The 16,558-nt window shown below is 40.0% G+C and overlaps 1 protein-coding gene across 4 annotated transcripts in view; it reads right to left on the bottom strand.

The window, feature by feature from the left end:
• The window catches only part of NCAPG2 (non-SMC condensin II complex subunit G2), a 125,578-nt gene that overhangs the window by 102,946 nt on the left and 6,074 nt on the right, over window positions 1-16,558 (bottom strand). For all 4 annotated transcript variants that reach the window (XM_084619523.1, XM_084619520.1, XM_084619521.1 and 1 more), the window contains exons 2-6: window positions 15,087-15,199; window positions 11,467-11,655; window positions 10,294-10,408; window positions 9,028-9,188; window positions 4,245-4,379 (exon numbers count right to left, since the gene is read on the bottom strand). In XM_084619523.1, the coding sequence (XP_084475649.1) occupies window positions 4,245-4,379; window positions 9,028-9,188; window positions 10,294-10,408; window positions 11,467-11,655; window positions 15,087-15,164 (678 nt within the window). In that variant the 5' untranslated portion in view covers window positions 15,165-15,199. The remainder of the gene's footprint in view (window positions 1-4,244; window positions 4,380-9,027; window positions 9,189-10,293; window positions 10,409-11,466; window positions 11,656-15,086; window positions 15,200-16,558) is intronic.

The raw sequence follows: 16,558 nt of genomic DNA, 5'->3' as shown, positions 1-16,558 counted from the left end.
TCATGAGAAGGGTCGCTGAAGAGGGACAGGGATAGAAGGTGGGAAGGAGGGGAACAACTGAATTGAAGGGTGTATCCCAGTTCTATTGTGCATAGCACCCAGCAATCTGAGGTAATGTAAGCTCATGCCTGATAGAAGTGGGATAACCTGTCTACAAATACAGGGGAATTTGGATCCACACATTGTCCTGGTATGTCACTCCATCAAAAGGCCTGCTTAGACCCTGCTGATTGTCTTGTGGGGGGAGGTACTGGAGCAGATGAGGACTGCAACAGAGGCCTTCTCTTCCAGCCTTTACTCCTCCTCCTGCTGTAATCCTGCCTCTGCTGTGGCAGGAAGAAGCAGGACCATTGGCTGGGGCTTATAATGCATCTTGGCAAAAGCCAGTGTATGTAATCAGGGTGGCTCTAGAGTCTTTCAGTCCATGGAGCTTCGAGAATGTCAGCTCCAAAAAGAGCAACTTGCCTTCAAACAGAAGGTCCTGCACAACCTGCTGCAACTCACAGGGCAAATCAGAGTACTGAAGCCATGAGCTTCTTCTCATGCCTACAGCCAAAGCCATGGATTGGGCTGCTGAGTCTGCCATGTCCAAAGCTGCATGAAGGGACGCTCTAGCCACCAATTTCCCCTCTTGAGCTGAATTTTCCCTTTATGGCTGAAAACTTGCCCCTAGACTCGTTTGGCAAAAGCTTGAATTTAGCCATTGCGCTCCAGCAGTTGAAATCACATCAGCTCAGCAGCGCTTGCTGGTTTGTGATCATGAGCTGGAGGCCGCGAGTTGAGTACACCTTCCCGCCAAAAAGGTGTAGTTTTTTGGCGTCTTTGGCCTTGGGAATCAGCCCTGGCTGACCTTGACATTCCTTGTTTGCCACTGAAACAACCAAAACCCAGTAGTGGGGGAGGGAGGGGTGTACAGAAATGTATACCCCTTCGGAGACACAAAGTACTTCTTCTCCATCCTCTTCACAGTGGGTTGGAGGGATGCAGGGGTCTGCCATAAGATCTTGACAGGGTCCAAAATGGTATTGTTCAAAGCAGTGGTCTTGAAGCCGCTGAGATATCCACCAGGGCATGAGAGATTCGGAGATCTCCTCCACCTGGATAACCAGGTTCTGGGCTACCATCCTGGGAAGGCGCTATACTTGTTCCCACCACCACCTCAACAGCAGAGGTGGAAGAGGATGCCTGTACTGGTAAGAGGCCTTGTTCCTCACCCTCTGCACCAGCTAGGTCCCATGAGGTAGAGTCTTGCAATTTGGTACCAGGCTAGGCACCGAGGCCTGGTCACTACTCCAAGGGAGGTGGTGCAAGATCTCTTGACTCCAATGCAATGGAGTAGAACCTCCTGGACTGTGCATCCTGGACTGGCTGAAAAGGGTCAGAGATTGGATACTGTAGGGCCAGAATGGATACTGTATGGATACTGTAGGGCCAGAATGGATACTGTAGTGGCATCTGCCACTGGGTCGGTGGCCAGGCTGTTGGCAGAATACCCAGGCTCATCTCAGTTGTTGGGTGTCACCGACTGGAGTCACTGCTTGGTGACCAGAACGGAGCAGTGCCGACCGGTGCTAGAGAACGGTGCCAGGAGGGAAGAGACCAGTGCTGTGACATCATGTCGGGTTGCCCTTTGATGGCACCTAAGGTCTTGGTACCACGGCCATCCTTGCCTCTGGTACTGCCACTATCTGCTCCCAAATGGCAGGGGATGGCAATACCGGGAGGGACAGTAACTCCCTCGCTGTCTCAAATTTCTCCAGCATGGATAGTAGCACCAGGGCCGAACTCCAGTGGCTCTCTTTTGGCGGTCAGTCCAAAGGTGCTGGACTCAACTGTGCCCTTCTTGGGGCCGGAGTCAACGGTACCATACACATCGCTGGCAACTCTGAGTGGCCCGGCATGGGTCACACTCTGTCAGTGTCTCAATGTCCCGCAGACCTTGGGGTTGGGGAATGCCCTAGTCAATCTTTTTCTGCTTTTTTCTAGGTACCGGCGATGGAGAGCAGTGCCAAGAGACCCTGGAATTGTCTTCCTTAGCACTGGAGATGAGTGTCGGTGCCGGGAGTCCTGAGCCATACACCCAGAGTGCTTCCTAGGTACCGGAGAAGTGGAACAATGTTCTATCTCCCTTAGAGATGCCAAGGTGCTTCTTACTGAAGCCAAAGTACCCAGTGCTGGGTCAATGTGACTCTGCTCCACAGGGGGACAAAGCACTGCCTCCATAAGGAGGAACTTGAGTCTAATGGCCCTGTCCTCTTAGGTCTTGCAAGTCCTTGCAAATCCTGCAATGCTCCTGCATGTGGGTCTCCTTCCAGACACTTGAGGCAGATGGAATGTAGATCGTTAACCAGCATCAGCTTATGGCATGATGCACCCGGCTTGAACCCCGGGGTCCAAGGCATACCCTGATGCCAGGGAAGGGCTAACCCCGCTAAGCGGGGTCTGCTACAAACAAACAAAAACTCAAACTCTAGAAAAAGAAGTATTTACAGATGATCAGCAAAGTCCACAGAGAAGTACTGAAAAAACGCAAGGATGAGCAGCAGTTTCAGTGACTTTCATGGGCGGAAAAAAGGAATTGAGGGGTCGGCAGGGCCCTATATAACGGTGCTATGAGGGTGCAACTCCAGGGGGCACCACAGCTGACCCAACAGATACCACAGAGAAAAACTTTCCAGCGGCGGTTCTCAGGGCAAGCACACACCTACACTGGAATGGACATGATCAAGCATTTGAAGAAGAACTTAAGGTCACAGGTAATGTTTCTTAAAGAAAAAAATTTCATATATTTCAGTGATATTCTGATTGTTTAAGAAAAGTAGTAAGATTCTTAAGCATTTTTATTTCCTAGTATAACTGAAGAATTGCTTAGTATTCACTTGTACTGCAGTAGTGCCTAGGGACTCAAACTGGATATCAAGAACCCAATATGCTAAGTACTATGTACAAGTTCAGGCTAAATTCTCCAGGTACTATACAGTTCACCTGGTACTAAGAGCCCCTTAATAAAATTGTTAAGTCAGGTGTAGAATCACATTAATGCACTATCTTTCAAAAGGCAGAGAAACTGTTTACACATAGTGGTGATTTTCTAAAGTCTTTTTTAGTGAGAACACAGATTTGTAACATAGTCAAAACAGTATTTCAACCTGAGGAAAACTGGAATTGTGGTTGGTCTATGGAATAATAGGTCTGTAATAACAAGTGAAGGCCTTATAAAAAACAAGATCTGGAGAAACAAGCATACATGTTGATTTGTTGCTGAAAGATAGCTAATGCAGATTTATACATTTGTATAATAGCTAGTTTTTAATGCTTCTATCGTCAATATATAAATAGGAAATATTAAAGTAAACCAGATCATTCAGAAACTACCTAACTAGAACAAAATTATTTAACATGGCTAATATTACCCTTAATTCATATAATTATATTGTTTCTGTAGCATAGGATGTGACCAAGCAAGCACAGTTCTGAGACTTTTTCAATACCTCTGAATGCACTAAGTCAACGACACAGTAACAAATTTAGAATTTGTTTTTGCTGTAGTGTTATAAGAATAAAACAACTGGTTCATTACCACACTTTCTTCATTGGCTTAATATATATATCTCAGTTTCAATCCATGCTATGACATTTTAAGGTGTGTAATGTATAGACCTCAATATTCCCTAGTGTGCAAACCAAAGTAAAAAGTTACAGCTGAAAACAATTTTTCACTGAGAAGCGATCAGGTTTAAGACTTCTGCAAACACAGTACAAATCTGAGTCTGCAGAAACTGATAATACTTCAATAATTCCAAAAGTGGGCTATGATGTAGAATCAGAAGGGTAAGAATTATACTGTAGTTTTTGGAGTGCTTTTTCCCTTTCCTGACAACATTCCTGCAGCACAGAATGGTTTGTCTGTGCTTAGGGAGACAAGAGTCAACAGTGAGACAATAAGAACTGGAAAGCCTGTTTCACAAGGTATTACTTTCATGATAACAGATGGGGCCAAATCTTGTTGTCTTTACTCAGCAAAAAAAAAAAAAAAGAGATTCACTTTGGGGGAAAAAGCCTACATATTGGCGCTTAGCTCCATAACCTGAAATAAGTGGTGTATTGTCTGTCTAAAGTTCACTATATGACTATAAGAACTGGTACTTCCACAAATACTATGTCACAAAAAGACTAACTCTGAAAGAAGTTAACTTAAAATATGTGAAAACATATGGAAAAGCATAATGGGAAAATGTGTTTACCTCTTCTTTTTTTATATGGTTAACACTCATAAAGCACTGAAGCAACAAATCTTTTACTTCGTAACTCTCCTCAAGGTCATAATCAAAACACAGTAACATCTGGTGTAGATGCCATAGACGAACTATATCTGCACCCTAAAAAAAGAAAGAAACACGGCTATGCTGTAGTGAAAGTAAACCCAATTACATTTTTAGATTTTGCTGTCTAAGAGCTCTCCTGCCAACCACATTTCAGTTTCAGGACCTGAACCAGTCCTGTACCATATAGGCAGTGGTACTTTTTCAGACTGCATAAAACATTAATTTCCTTGATATAGTGGAAATGGAAACAGATTGAAACAACATGCATGACCACAGAAAAAAGACTTGCAGTGAATCTGAGAGTCCAAGAGGAAGCCAAGGAAAAGAAACCGAAGATCATTAGGATAAGGGGAAGAAACAAGACAATGTTGCAGAGGTGGGATGAACCATGACAGAAGCAATTAGAATGATGGAGATGACAAAAATGAAAATGACTGTAGAGGAAACAATTTCTTGGGTACTGCCACAGATGTGCACAGTGCTTTACAAAACACAGTTCAGACAAAAATCGTTCGAGAAAATTAAATCGAAATCAAACTGAAATAAAACAAGCAATTAAAAATGAGAAGTAAGGATGGGAGCTAAGAATTATAGTTCATCAGCAATGGAAAGCTGAGCAAAAGGAGTGGACATGCCTCTGGAGCACACTGGGTGTGGAACTGCAGTTATGTGTCTGCCTCAGTTTCCCCTACTTGCCTTTCAATAAATTCAATGAGGCTTGTATACAGAGAATAATGCCCCTTCTGGGGTCTAGTTTATTTAATCAACTGCCAAACATGGTATGTAAACAAGCCTTCTCCCTCAGCTGTAACTCTCCTGGCTTCTCCACTGCCTAGTCTCTCCCCTGATGACTCAGAGCATCTCCTCGGCCTTCCTGTCCAGAGAGCTTTGTAATCTCTCCTCTGGAAATGTGTGTTCTGGGGTAGTTCCTCTCTCCAGAAGCTTCCTCTGTATTCTGGCTCTTCATAAAGCCCAGGTGTTCCTCTACTAATTAACTAACACCCAGCTACTGAAAGACACCATAATAGAGGTTCAACTTAAATGTATACCCCAAATTAAAAAAAAAAATTGTAAGAAAACCAAAAAAGTGCCACCGTGGCTAAAAAACAAAGTGAAAGAAGCAGCGAGAAGCAAAAAGGCATCCTTTAAAAAGTGGAAGTTAAATCCCAGTGAGGAAAATAGAAATAGAAAGCAGCATAAACTCTGGCAAATTAAATGTAAAAATATAATTAGAAGGCCAAAGATTCAAAAAGGAATAGCAAAAAAATGCGTTAAGTACATCAGAAGCAGGAAACCTTCTAAACAACCAGTGGGGCCATTGAACGATCGAGATGCTAATGGAGCACTCAAGGATGATAAGGCCATTGCGGAGAAACTAAATGAATTCTTCGCATTGGTCTTCACGGCTGAGGATGTGAGGGAGATTCCTAAACCTGAGGCATTGTTTTTCAGTGACAAATCTAAGGAACAGTCCCAGATTGAGGTGTCATTAGAGGAGGTTTTGGAACAAATTGATACACTAAATAGTAATAAGTCACCAGGACCAGATGGCATTCACCCAAGAGTTCTGAAGAAACTAAAATGTGAAATTGCAGAACTACTAACTGTAGTCTGTAACCTATCATTTAAATCAGATTCTGTACCAAATGACTGGAGGATAGCTAACGTGATGCCAATTTTTAAAAAGGGCTCCAGACGTGATCCGGGTAATTACAGGCCTGTAAGCCTGACTTCAGTACCGGTGTTGGATCATATTAAAGAAGTTCTGTATTAAAATCACAAATGAGTTTGATTCCCCCTAGTTTAAATTCCAGGGTATTACTAATTAAGAGGTCTCTTGGTTTTTGGTACTGTTTCTCTCCCTCTCTGTGTGAAACTTGCAAGCTGCTAATTGTGTTAGTACATTCTAAGACAGAGTCTGTTCTCAAAGCAATTCTTTGTAACAACCTCTACTCACACAGAGAGAGACTCAAAGCAATACTCTGTAACAACAGAAACAGCACCCAGAGACTCCCCGCCCTTTTGTTGTACTCATCTTGCTTTGTTAACAATTGTGATTAAAATAGGAGATAGAGGATGTACGTGGATGGATGCTTGGTATGGATAATAACTGAATGATCAAGGAGGTGCCAGCCTAAGAATCCAGTGTCCATTGGCTGAAGAAGGCGTCAAGTGGAAATAACCAGAGGACCCCCAGAGGGCAGACTGGAATCCACCCAACAGCCTCAAAGATGGGAGAACCAAAGAACAAGATAACATCTGGCAGCATGGAGCCGTCAGGAATGTGCTATCTGCTGACTGATTCAGCAACAGCATGATGAAGCAATTCCCATAGACTGGCATTGGAAGAAATTCCTATAAAAATGGACTCTAGAAAGTGAGAACTTTGGGGTCTGATTCTGCAAACCAACTTCCAGGAGCGTCAGATGAGCATCTGACAAGGCCCTGCTCCCTCCTCATGTCCACGCCACCTGGCCAGTGGCTTGGCATGAGCAACTCTAAGGCTGGTAACTATGATAACAACCTTGCAGAACCTGTGTGTGTGTGTGTGTGAATAAATATGAAATTGAATGGAATGTATAGCTATAACTAACTGCTTACTATGATTCTTTCTGTATTCACAATAAATATAGCATTTTGCCTTTTCCCCTTTAATAAGATCCTGCTCGTTTTTATTTTATTGGTATAACACCGGGCAAACTGGTTGAAACTATAGTAAAGAACAAAATTGTCAGACACATAGATGAACATAATTTGCTGGGTCAACATGGTTTTTGTAAAGGAAAATCATGCTTCACCAATCTACTAGAATTCTTTGACAGGGTCAATAAGCATGTGAACAAGGGGGATCCAGTGGACATAGCGTACTTAGATTTTCAGAAAGCCTTCGACAAGGTCCCTCACCAAAGGCCCTTAAGCAAAGTAAGCAGTCATAGCATAAGAGGGAAGGTCCTCTCAAGGATTGGTAACTGGTTAAAAGTTAGGAAATAAATGTTAGGAATAAATGGTCAGTTTTCAGAAAGGACAGAGGTAAATAGTGGTATCCCCCAAGAGTCTGTACTGGGACAAGTCTTATTCAACATATTCATAAATGGTCTGGAAAAAAGGGTAAACACTAAGGTATCAAAATTTGCAGATGATAACTATCTTGAGTGTTTTTGTAAGACCCAGGCAGACAATAAAGAGCTCCAAAAGGATCTCTGAAAACTGGGTGACTGGGCAACAAAATGGTAGATGAAATTCAATGTTGATAAATGCAAATTAATGCGCACTGGAAAGAATAATCCTAACTATACATATAAAATTAACTGTTATCACTCAAGAAAGATCTTGGAGTCATTGTGGATAGCTCTCTGAAAACATCCACTCAATGTGCAGCAGCAGTCAAAAAAGCAAACAGAATGTTGGGAATCTTTAAGAAAGGGATACATAAGACGACAGAAAATATCTTGCCTCTATATAAATCCATGGTACGCCCACATCTTGAATACTGTGTGCAGATGTGGCCACCCCATCTCCAAAGATATATTAGAATTGGAAAAGGTTCAGAAAAGGGCAACAAAAATGATTAGGGGTATGGAATGGCCACCATATGAGGAGAGATTAATAAGACTGGGACTTTTCAGCTTGGAAAAGAAATGACTAAGGGAGGATACGATAGAGGTCTAAAAATCATGATTGGTGTGGAGAAAGTAAATAAGGAAATGTTATTTATGCCTTCTCATAACACAGGAACTAGGGGTCACCAAATGAAATTAATAGACAGCAGGTTTAACACAAATAAAAGGAAGTATTTTTTTCCACACAACGCACAGTCAACCTGTGGAACTCCTTGCCAGAGGATGTTGTGAAGGCCAAACCTATAACAGGGTTCAAAAAAGAACTAGATAAATTCATGGAGAATAGGTCCATCAATGGCTATTAGCCAAGATGGACAGGGGTGCTCCCTAGCCTCTGTTTGCCAGAAGCTGGGAATGGGCAACTGGGGATGGATCACTTGATTATTACGTATTCTGTTCATTCCTTCTGGGGCACCTGGCATTAGCCACTTTCGGAAGACGGGATACTGGGCTAGATGGACCTTTGGTCTGACCCGTATGGCCATTCTTATCCCATTACCAATCCACAGGTGGATCTAGATTGGTTTACTCTCCTTAGCCGAGCCTGGGTGCCTGACCCCTCCGAGGGCCAGCCCCTGTGACATCGCACAATAAAGGCTGATCTAGAATGAGGCTGAATTAAAAAAGGATAATTTCTGAAAAGTGCTGAGCACATGTACTCTGAAAAATAAAGCCCTTTTCAGGTTATTCAGGAACGACACCCCAAAATTGAGTCACCCGAAATCATTAGCCACTCTACAAATATTGACCATTAACTTTCTGGGGGATGGGGGAGAAAGTGAGAGGAAAGTTTGCAGAACAAGTGGCTAACTTATCACGTGATATCATTTTCAAAAGGATTCAAGTTTTAAATTCATTCTACACCGGATTATAACAATTTAAAAACACAAATTGCAAGACAGGTATCAATTGGAGACACTTTAGATCCAATCAGCCTTAAACATATGTTGGATAAATTATATTAGAGGCCTTTATGACTGAGACGACCAATTAGCTCAAATAAAATGAAGGATATTTTAGATACATATGAACTCTGGATATTCAATAATAATTATAAAGTTATCCACATAGCTTCAACATACCAAACCAGTTTTGCTCTTCAGACTTTTTCTTAGCAGCATAATAAAAGCTGTTTTCCCCAGTTGTTCTTTTCCTTCCAGTCCTTTCTCCCACCACATACCACATAATTGCTGGATGGCACCCTGCAGGACTTTTTCAGATTCAGATAATGCATAAAAAATACCTACAACGAGTGCAAAGCAATTATTTACTGCAAGTATAATCAAACTCCTGTGGCACAACAGCCTATTAGCAAGTTGAATCTGTCTCATGATCCTACCTCAAAGTTCTGTTCTTCCTACGTTTGTGCCCACAATACCAATCACAAACAGAAAAATAAGTTGTTTGGGTTTACATAAATGGTTCTATTAAGCTCTAAGCTCTTTGTCAGAGTATACTGGGTCAGCAATAATTCAATTCATAAGATTCACCCATTTTAATAGTGACAGAGAGATAAAGGTACTTACCTACCTCACCTGGGGTAGTTAGTTATGTTTGTACAGGATTTGGGGGATGAAGATGCACAGCTTAGCCTTGGACACATCTCTAAATTATAACCCCCCACCCCTTTTATTTTTCCAGCACATAGATAGAATTCTAGATGCCCTACACTTGAAAAAAAAAAATCAATCTCATAGACAGAATTTAAAATCAAACACTCAGTATACTTAGCGCTATATTAGCTTACACAAATGCACTAGAAAACCACAAATCATCAGCAGATGAACACATAATTAAGCTGGTGATAAATTTATTTTCAGATGGTACCTTGATTCTTGACCAGAGTGTCATTGGAGCAACAGTTATATCTATGTGAACATAAGGATACTTCTTAAATAGTTGAGGCACAATTACACTGACCTTCATCTCCCCTTCCATCTTCCTTTGACAACTGTCCCATAGAATGTTGGACACGAATATTTGAAAAATGTATTTAAACTGATAGTTTACTTGTTTTTTAGGGACAGGAGAGTCAACCAACACGATGTAAAAAAGAATGACATAAAACTGTTTTTTCTTATGGGATGGATTGTAAACTTATTTGTTGGAGGAAATAAGGAATCCAAATTAGGATATGCAACCCCCTGCCTGCCATCCTTCACAGTAAGCTGTCATAGTAAATAAGGCCTGCAGGCCAAAATATTAGTGTCTCTGGTACCAAAGTTCACCCTTTTATTCAAACCACAACAAAAACAAGACAACTCAACCATTAGCAGCAGATCAGTGTACTAAAGTGCTGCCGAAAATCAGCATACTATATAACATTCCACATTAAGAAAAATACCCACCATTTAATATTAGAGCACATTCTAGAAGAGCTTTGTAGTTTATATTTTCATCTACTACAGGTATCGAAGCAGTAACTACAGTTGTCACCCCTTGGATCACAGCTGTCATTTGTTTCTGAAAGTTAAAAAACAATTCATCTTAAGTAAACTGAAAAATAGTTTTCTTTATAATAACTCGAAAGGCTTCAAAATAGGCTATAATTCTGAAAAAAATAAAGTCTCAGAAAATAAGCATTAGCTACAGAAAATGAGCATGCATAGCTCAAACAATGTTCTGGACACATATCCACTTGCTTTGTTCAATGTTAGATGGAAACTATCAAGTCAATTATGGCACAACATTCATATCTGCAAAAACCAAAGTTTTTACAAAATTTAAATTCAAACAAAAGGCTTTTGATTTTTATTATCTAATTCCTAATTTAATTATTAATACAGAATTTTTGTTTGTATTTAAGCCACGAGCCTGGTTTGTAATCCGAACTTCGCAGCATATCCCCATTTGAGAGATAAGAAATTATATCTACTTAGCAGGGTTGTTTTGTGGATTAATGCATTTGTAATTTTAAATTGTTTAAATCCTCAGCTGCAATGTGCTATATAAGGTAAAGCATTATTGTGTTAGTACAGCGGTTCTCCAACTTTTATAATTTGTGGACCATTACATCACAGTCTTGCTCCCACCAACACAAGTGCTCTACAACACCGACATAATAACTCCACCTCCACAAGAGGCGTAAGGCTTATGTCCGTGTAGTTAGGGTGACGCAGCGTCAATGTAGACACAGAATGAACCAATAGTCAATGTAAGTGTCATTCTTGTCAATTTCATGGCTCCATATCGGAGATATGAAATTGACAAGAAAAGCTGGCAGTCTTCCTGCTGTGAACACTGAATTTGTAAAAGACTGAACTTGTAATAACATTTGATCAATTAATACACGGTTAGCATCACTTAAGTATACCCCAGAAACAGTCAAAACTCCAGATTATAAAGAGAGCAGGAAAAGATTAAAGAGCGTTAACTCTGAAAAACCCCAACTTGTTTTTTGGAAGTTCTACAAACCAATTCTGTGCCATCTCTAAGTGGATACATCTGGTGGTAGAAGATCCTAATTCAAAGTACTCAGAATCTTGAATAGCACACTGGAAGATTTTGTATTTTTATTTTACCATTTTGGGACTTTCCTCTATTTCCATATCATCATCACTTTCATCTTCAATCCTCTGCCATCCTTCCACTGGGTTCTCTACCAAAATTTGTGTTAATAGATGCGTCAGCCTCTCCCATAATACTTCCTTCTGTTTTCTTGGTAATTCCTGAAGCAATTCATTCAGATCAAATGGATCAAATGGATCTTTCTGTAAAGTGTTCAGAAAACATTACATGGCACAAAATAACAAATTTATTCTGTGTCAGTGTAGTGGTTTACATTGATACAGTCACACTGCAATAAAATGCTTATTTTAAACAAATCTTTCATACTATACCTAGTAATAAAGGGAAAATTACTTGCTTGAAATTCTGCTTATTTGATGACATCAATTTGAAGGATTCCTACTTCTAAGTCTTAACTCCTTATCAAAAAACAAAGAGAACTTCCTTAATGCAAAGTCTTTTCATCTTTGAGGGCAACAGTAAGTGGGATCAATCATAAATAAAGCTAAGTTTTTGTCACGGATATTTTTAGTAAAAGTCAGGGACAGGTCATGGGAAATAAAAATTCATGGCAGCCTGCGACCTGTCCCTGACAAAAAATATCCCTGACAAAAGGGATAGGTAGGTTCAGCACCCACTGCTGCTGGGGCTCCCGGGTCTCACACCGATGCAGTGCGTGGGAGCTCCGAGGTCCCTCTTCCTCGGGGCTGGGCTGCTGCAGGGTCCCCCAGCCGCCCGCCACTGGGCAGCTGCGCGGGATCCCACTGGCCGCCCACCATGGCTGGGCAGCTGCACAGGGTCCCCCCACCAGGTTGGGGCCTAGGAGCTCCAAAGGCAAAGCTGGCTGGGAGCTCCAGCCCCAGGGCAGAAAATGTCAAGGAGGTCAATGGAAGTCATGGATTCCGTGACTTCCATGACATAATCGTAGCCTTAATCATGAACCAGGTTCCCCACTGACCATCAAACAATACCACCTGCTGAGTATAAATGCTCCAAATGTTCCTATCACGTCCTTCTTGACTTACAGCTAGAGGGAATTTCACCATTCTTCCATTACAAAATTAGAATCCAGAAGTAAGAATCCTGCACTGATGGTATTTTTAGATAAACGTTTGTGATAACATTCAAAAGAACAGGTTTCAGAGTATCAGCCATGTTAGTCTGTATCTGCAAAAAGAAAAGGAGTACTTGTGGCACCTTAGAGACTAACATTTATTTGAGCATAAGCTTTCGTGAGCTACAGCATGCACCCGATGAACTGAGCTGTAGCTCACGAAAGCTTATGCTCAAATAAATTTGTTAATCTCTAAGGTGTCACACGTTTCAGAGTAACAGCCATGTTAGTCTGTATTCGTAAAAAGAAAAGGGGTATTTGTGGCACCTTAGAGACTAACCAATTTATTTGAGCATAAGCTTTCGTGAGCTACTTCATCGGATGCATACTGTGGAAAATATAGTGGGGAGATTTTATATATACAGAGAACATGAAACAATGGGTGTTACCATACAGATTGTAACAAAGTGATCAGGAAAGGTGAGCTATTACCAGCAGGAGGGCAGTGAGGGGGGAACCTTTTGTAGTGATAATCAAGGTGGGCCATTTCCAGCCGTTTACGAGAACAGTAGGAGGGGAAATAAACAAGGGGAAATAGTTTTACTTTTGTGTAATGACACATCCATTTCCAGTCTTTATTCAAGCCTAAGTTAATTGTATCCAGTTTGCAAATTAATTCCAATTCAGCAGTCTCTTGCTGGAGTCTGTTTCTGAAGTTTTTTTGTTGAAGAATTGCCACTTTTAGGTCTCAAAAACATGGTAACACCCATTGTTTCATGTTCTCTGTGTATATAAAATCTCCCCACTATATTTTCCACTGTATGCATCCGATGAAGTGAGCTGTAGCTCACGAAAGCTTATGCTCTAATAAATTTGTTAGTCTCTAAGGTGCCACAAGTACTCCATCTCATCATGATGTCCTAACAAAATATCAACTGAGCGATCTGTTGACAAAATTCCTTTCCTCCTCACTGCCCTCAACTCAAACAGGATTTGTTAGCTTCTAAATGCAGGCTAACCAAAATTACCCTGACATAAGGTGTATATCCCAGCTTCAAAAAAAAAAAAAAAAAAGGGGGTGGGGGCATATAATGGTCACTCTCAAAGACCTAACTTTCACACACGCATCATAAAGTTCTTAGATGACCCTCAGTAACAGTCATCCATGTGGGAACTGAATTCACCCAGAACAATTAGCGTGACACTGAGCCAGCAAGGGTTAAGCAACCAGCAGGCTTTAACAACCCTTAAGGACATATTAGAAGAGTGCTGAAATGGTAAAACTGGACTAGTCCTTGTAGATAGTTAGCAAAACCATGTTAAGTAGATTAAAGTGCCTGTATTGTTAGAAGATCAAAAGTAGATAATAATTGTATTTGTCTGTGTTTACTTAGATCTTGTTAGAAGTTTAACAATGTGATAGAATTAGGTTGTAGATGCTAAACTTCTGTTCCTGTCTATAATGTTTCATTACTATATTCTATTGATTCAGAGATCAAAATGAGATATTAATATTTAGATGGAATTTGTGGTGTAATAATATTGTCTTCATTTCTCTTTGAAATTTGTAGTAAACTACCCATGAATGGTTTGATTTGCTTTATGCTAAGCAACTCAATTACCAGTGAATGAACATATTTTAAGAGTGACCAAGTTGTATATAAGACACCAGCGTTTTATAAAACATACATACATACAATATAGTTTCTTGGTATTATGTCTGCAATAAATCAGGTTTCATTTTTGAGTCAGGGTTAAAACAAGCACATTTTCAAAGTAGTGTGAATACAGAACTGTCCAATTCTTTATTAATGGAAATCACATGGTTAAATCTTCATTTGCCATTTTGACAGCCTACTCCTGATTAAGTTATTTGGCAATTAAGCTTCTCAGTTGAAGACAGTGATTTATGGGTATTTGCCATTTGTAATACTTAACTCTAAAGTCTATTTAATAGTTCATATGTATATAATTTGATGAAATTATACTTTGTTTCAGGATCTCTTTATGGAGCTCAGGAATTTATATCTGGCATGGGATCGCAGACAGCTCATATTTCAATTTCACCTGTGGGACAGACTTATATGGAAGGCTCTTATAACAGCATATTAGTGAAACTGAGTAGAACGCAGTCTAAGCTTCGCTGAGAAACACAAGTATCCTGTTGCAAACTATGCAAATAAACATGCTTAAGTCAGTTTCATTGAGATCCCGTAACAGCACATGCTGTATCTTAGCAGATAAAAGATAGAATGAATAGAGGACATACAAAAGGTGATGGGAAGCAAAAAAATACCAGAAGGAGAGATGAGAAGACAAAATATCTCTAAAAAGTGGGGGAATGGAGAGAAAATAAATAAAAACAAATTAATTTTAGTATACTGGATTGGTAACCAGAAAAACTCAGTAGTCTAAGTTGACAATGCACTTTAAGTACTAATTTTTAAATTAATATTTACCACAATAATTATTCTAAACATGGTTGCAGTTACTAGCATGGAAGATTTAAAAAAAAAATCTAAGTATTGATAGATGGGAGGATTTTACTACTATTATCCATATTTATCATGGATTACTTACATGAAGCTGCAAATAATGCACAAACTCTTCAACAGTATCTGTAGATACAACTTGTAGAAATGCTTCACGTCTTGTCATGATTTATTTTTTCCAAAGGTCCTTAATTTGTGAAGCTAGGAGAAAAAAGTCAGTTATTAAAAAAATACCTTTTTTCAATCAGTATATAGTGTAATTTTTCAGATGAAGAGGCATTATGGGTACAAGAGTAAGATTAATAAATTTCTCATCCAAATCATACTTCATAAGAAACAGACCACATCATTTATCACCCCAAAAAGCATATTCACAGATAGCTTTACTAGCTAATTTTCTGGTTAATAATGACATCAACCTTCAGAATCTGTACTTTAAATAAAAAACAAAAATGCTTTAGTAGGAAAGAGATCTTTTTAAAGAAAGTTTAGAAGAACTTAGGTTTTTTTTAAACGAGGATCATTACTTTTTCCACCAAACTCTCTTTTTAGCTAATAACTTAGCATCCCAGACAGCAATATTTACTTACACAAAGCCACAAACAGTGGCAGTTCAAGTTCTCTCAGTGCTGCCTCACCAAATTTTTCAACTTTGACCTAAGGAGCAAGACCTAGACCAGCAAGAGCTAAGTAGTGCCCAGTTAACCCACAGTTTATACTACAAGATATACCTACTAGTCCTGTTGCCTGCCTTTGATAGGAATGCCCGATTTCTAACAGCTTTTATTGTTATGATGGGAGAGAAAAAACAAACAGTTCTCTAAATATATTAAGCCTAGCTCTTGACTACACTTCTCACTAGTGTGTTACCCAAGGATCTCTTTGCTGAAGCCCCACACATTCATCTTTCATATCCACCTCTGATTACTCTGCTGGATATATGCCATCATGTGCCAGCAATGCCCCTCTGCCATGTACATTGGCCAAACCAGACAGTCTCTACGCAAAAGAATAATGGACACAAATCTGACAACAGGAATCCCGGTTGGAGAACACTTCAACCTCTCTGGCCACTCAGTAACAGACTTAAAGATAGCAATTTTGCAACAGAAAAGCTTCAAAAACAGACTCCAACAAGAAACTGCTGAGCTTGAAATAATATGCAAACTAGATACCATTAACTTGAGTTTGAATAGAGACTGGGAGTGGCTGGGTCATTACACACATTGAATCTATTTCCCCATGATAAGTATCCTCCCACCTTCTTGTCAACTGTCTAAATGGGCCATCTTGATTATCACTACAAAAGTTTTTTTCCTCCTGCTGATAATAGCCCAACTTAATTAGTTTAATTAGCCTCTTACAGTTGATGTGGCTTCTTCCACCTTTTCATGTTCTCTTATGTATGCGTGTATCTCTCTCTCTCTCTCTCTCTCTCTATATATATACATATATATATATCTCTATCTATCTTCTTAGTATATGTTCCATTCTATGCATCCGATGAAGTGGGCTGTAGCTCACGAAAGCTTATGCTCAAATAAATTTGTTAGTCTTGAA

The sequence above is a fragment of the Lepidochelys olivacea genome (genome assembly GCF_965140295.1).
Source record: "Lepidochelys olivacea isolate rLepOli2 genome assembly, chromosome: 2".
Taxonomy (NCBI): domain Eukaryota; kingdom Metazoa; phylum Chordata; order Testudines; family Cheloniidae; genus Lepidochelys; species Lepidochelys olivacea.
This window is presented reverse-complemented; position numbering and strand designations above follow the sequence as displayed.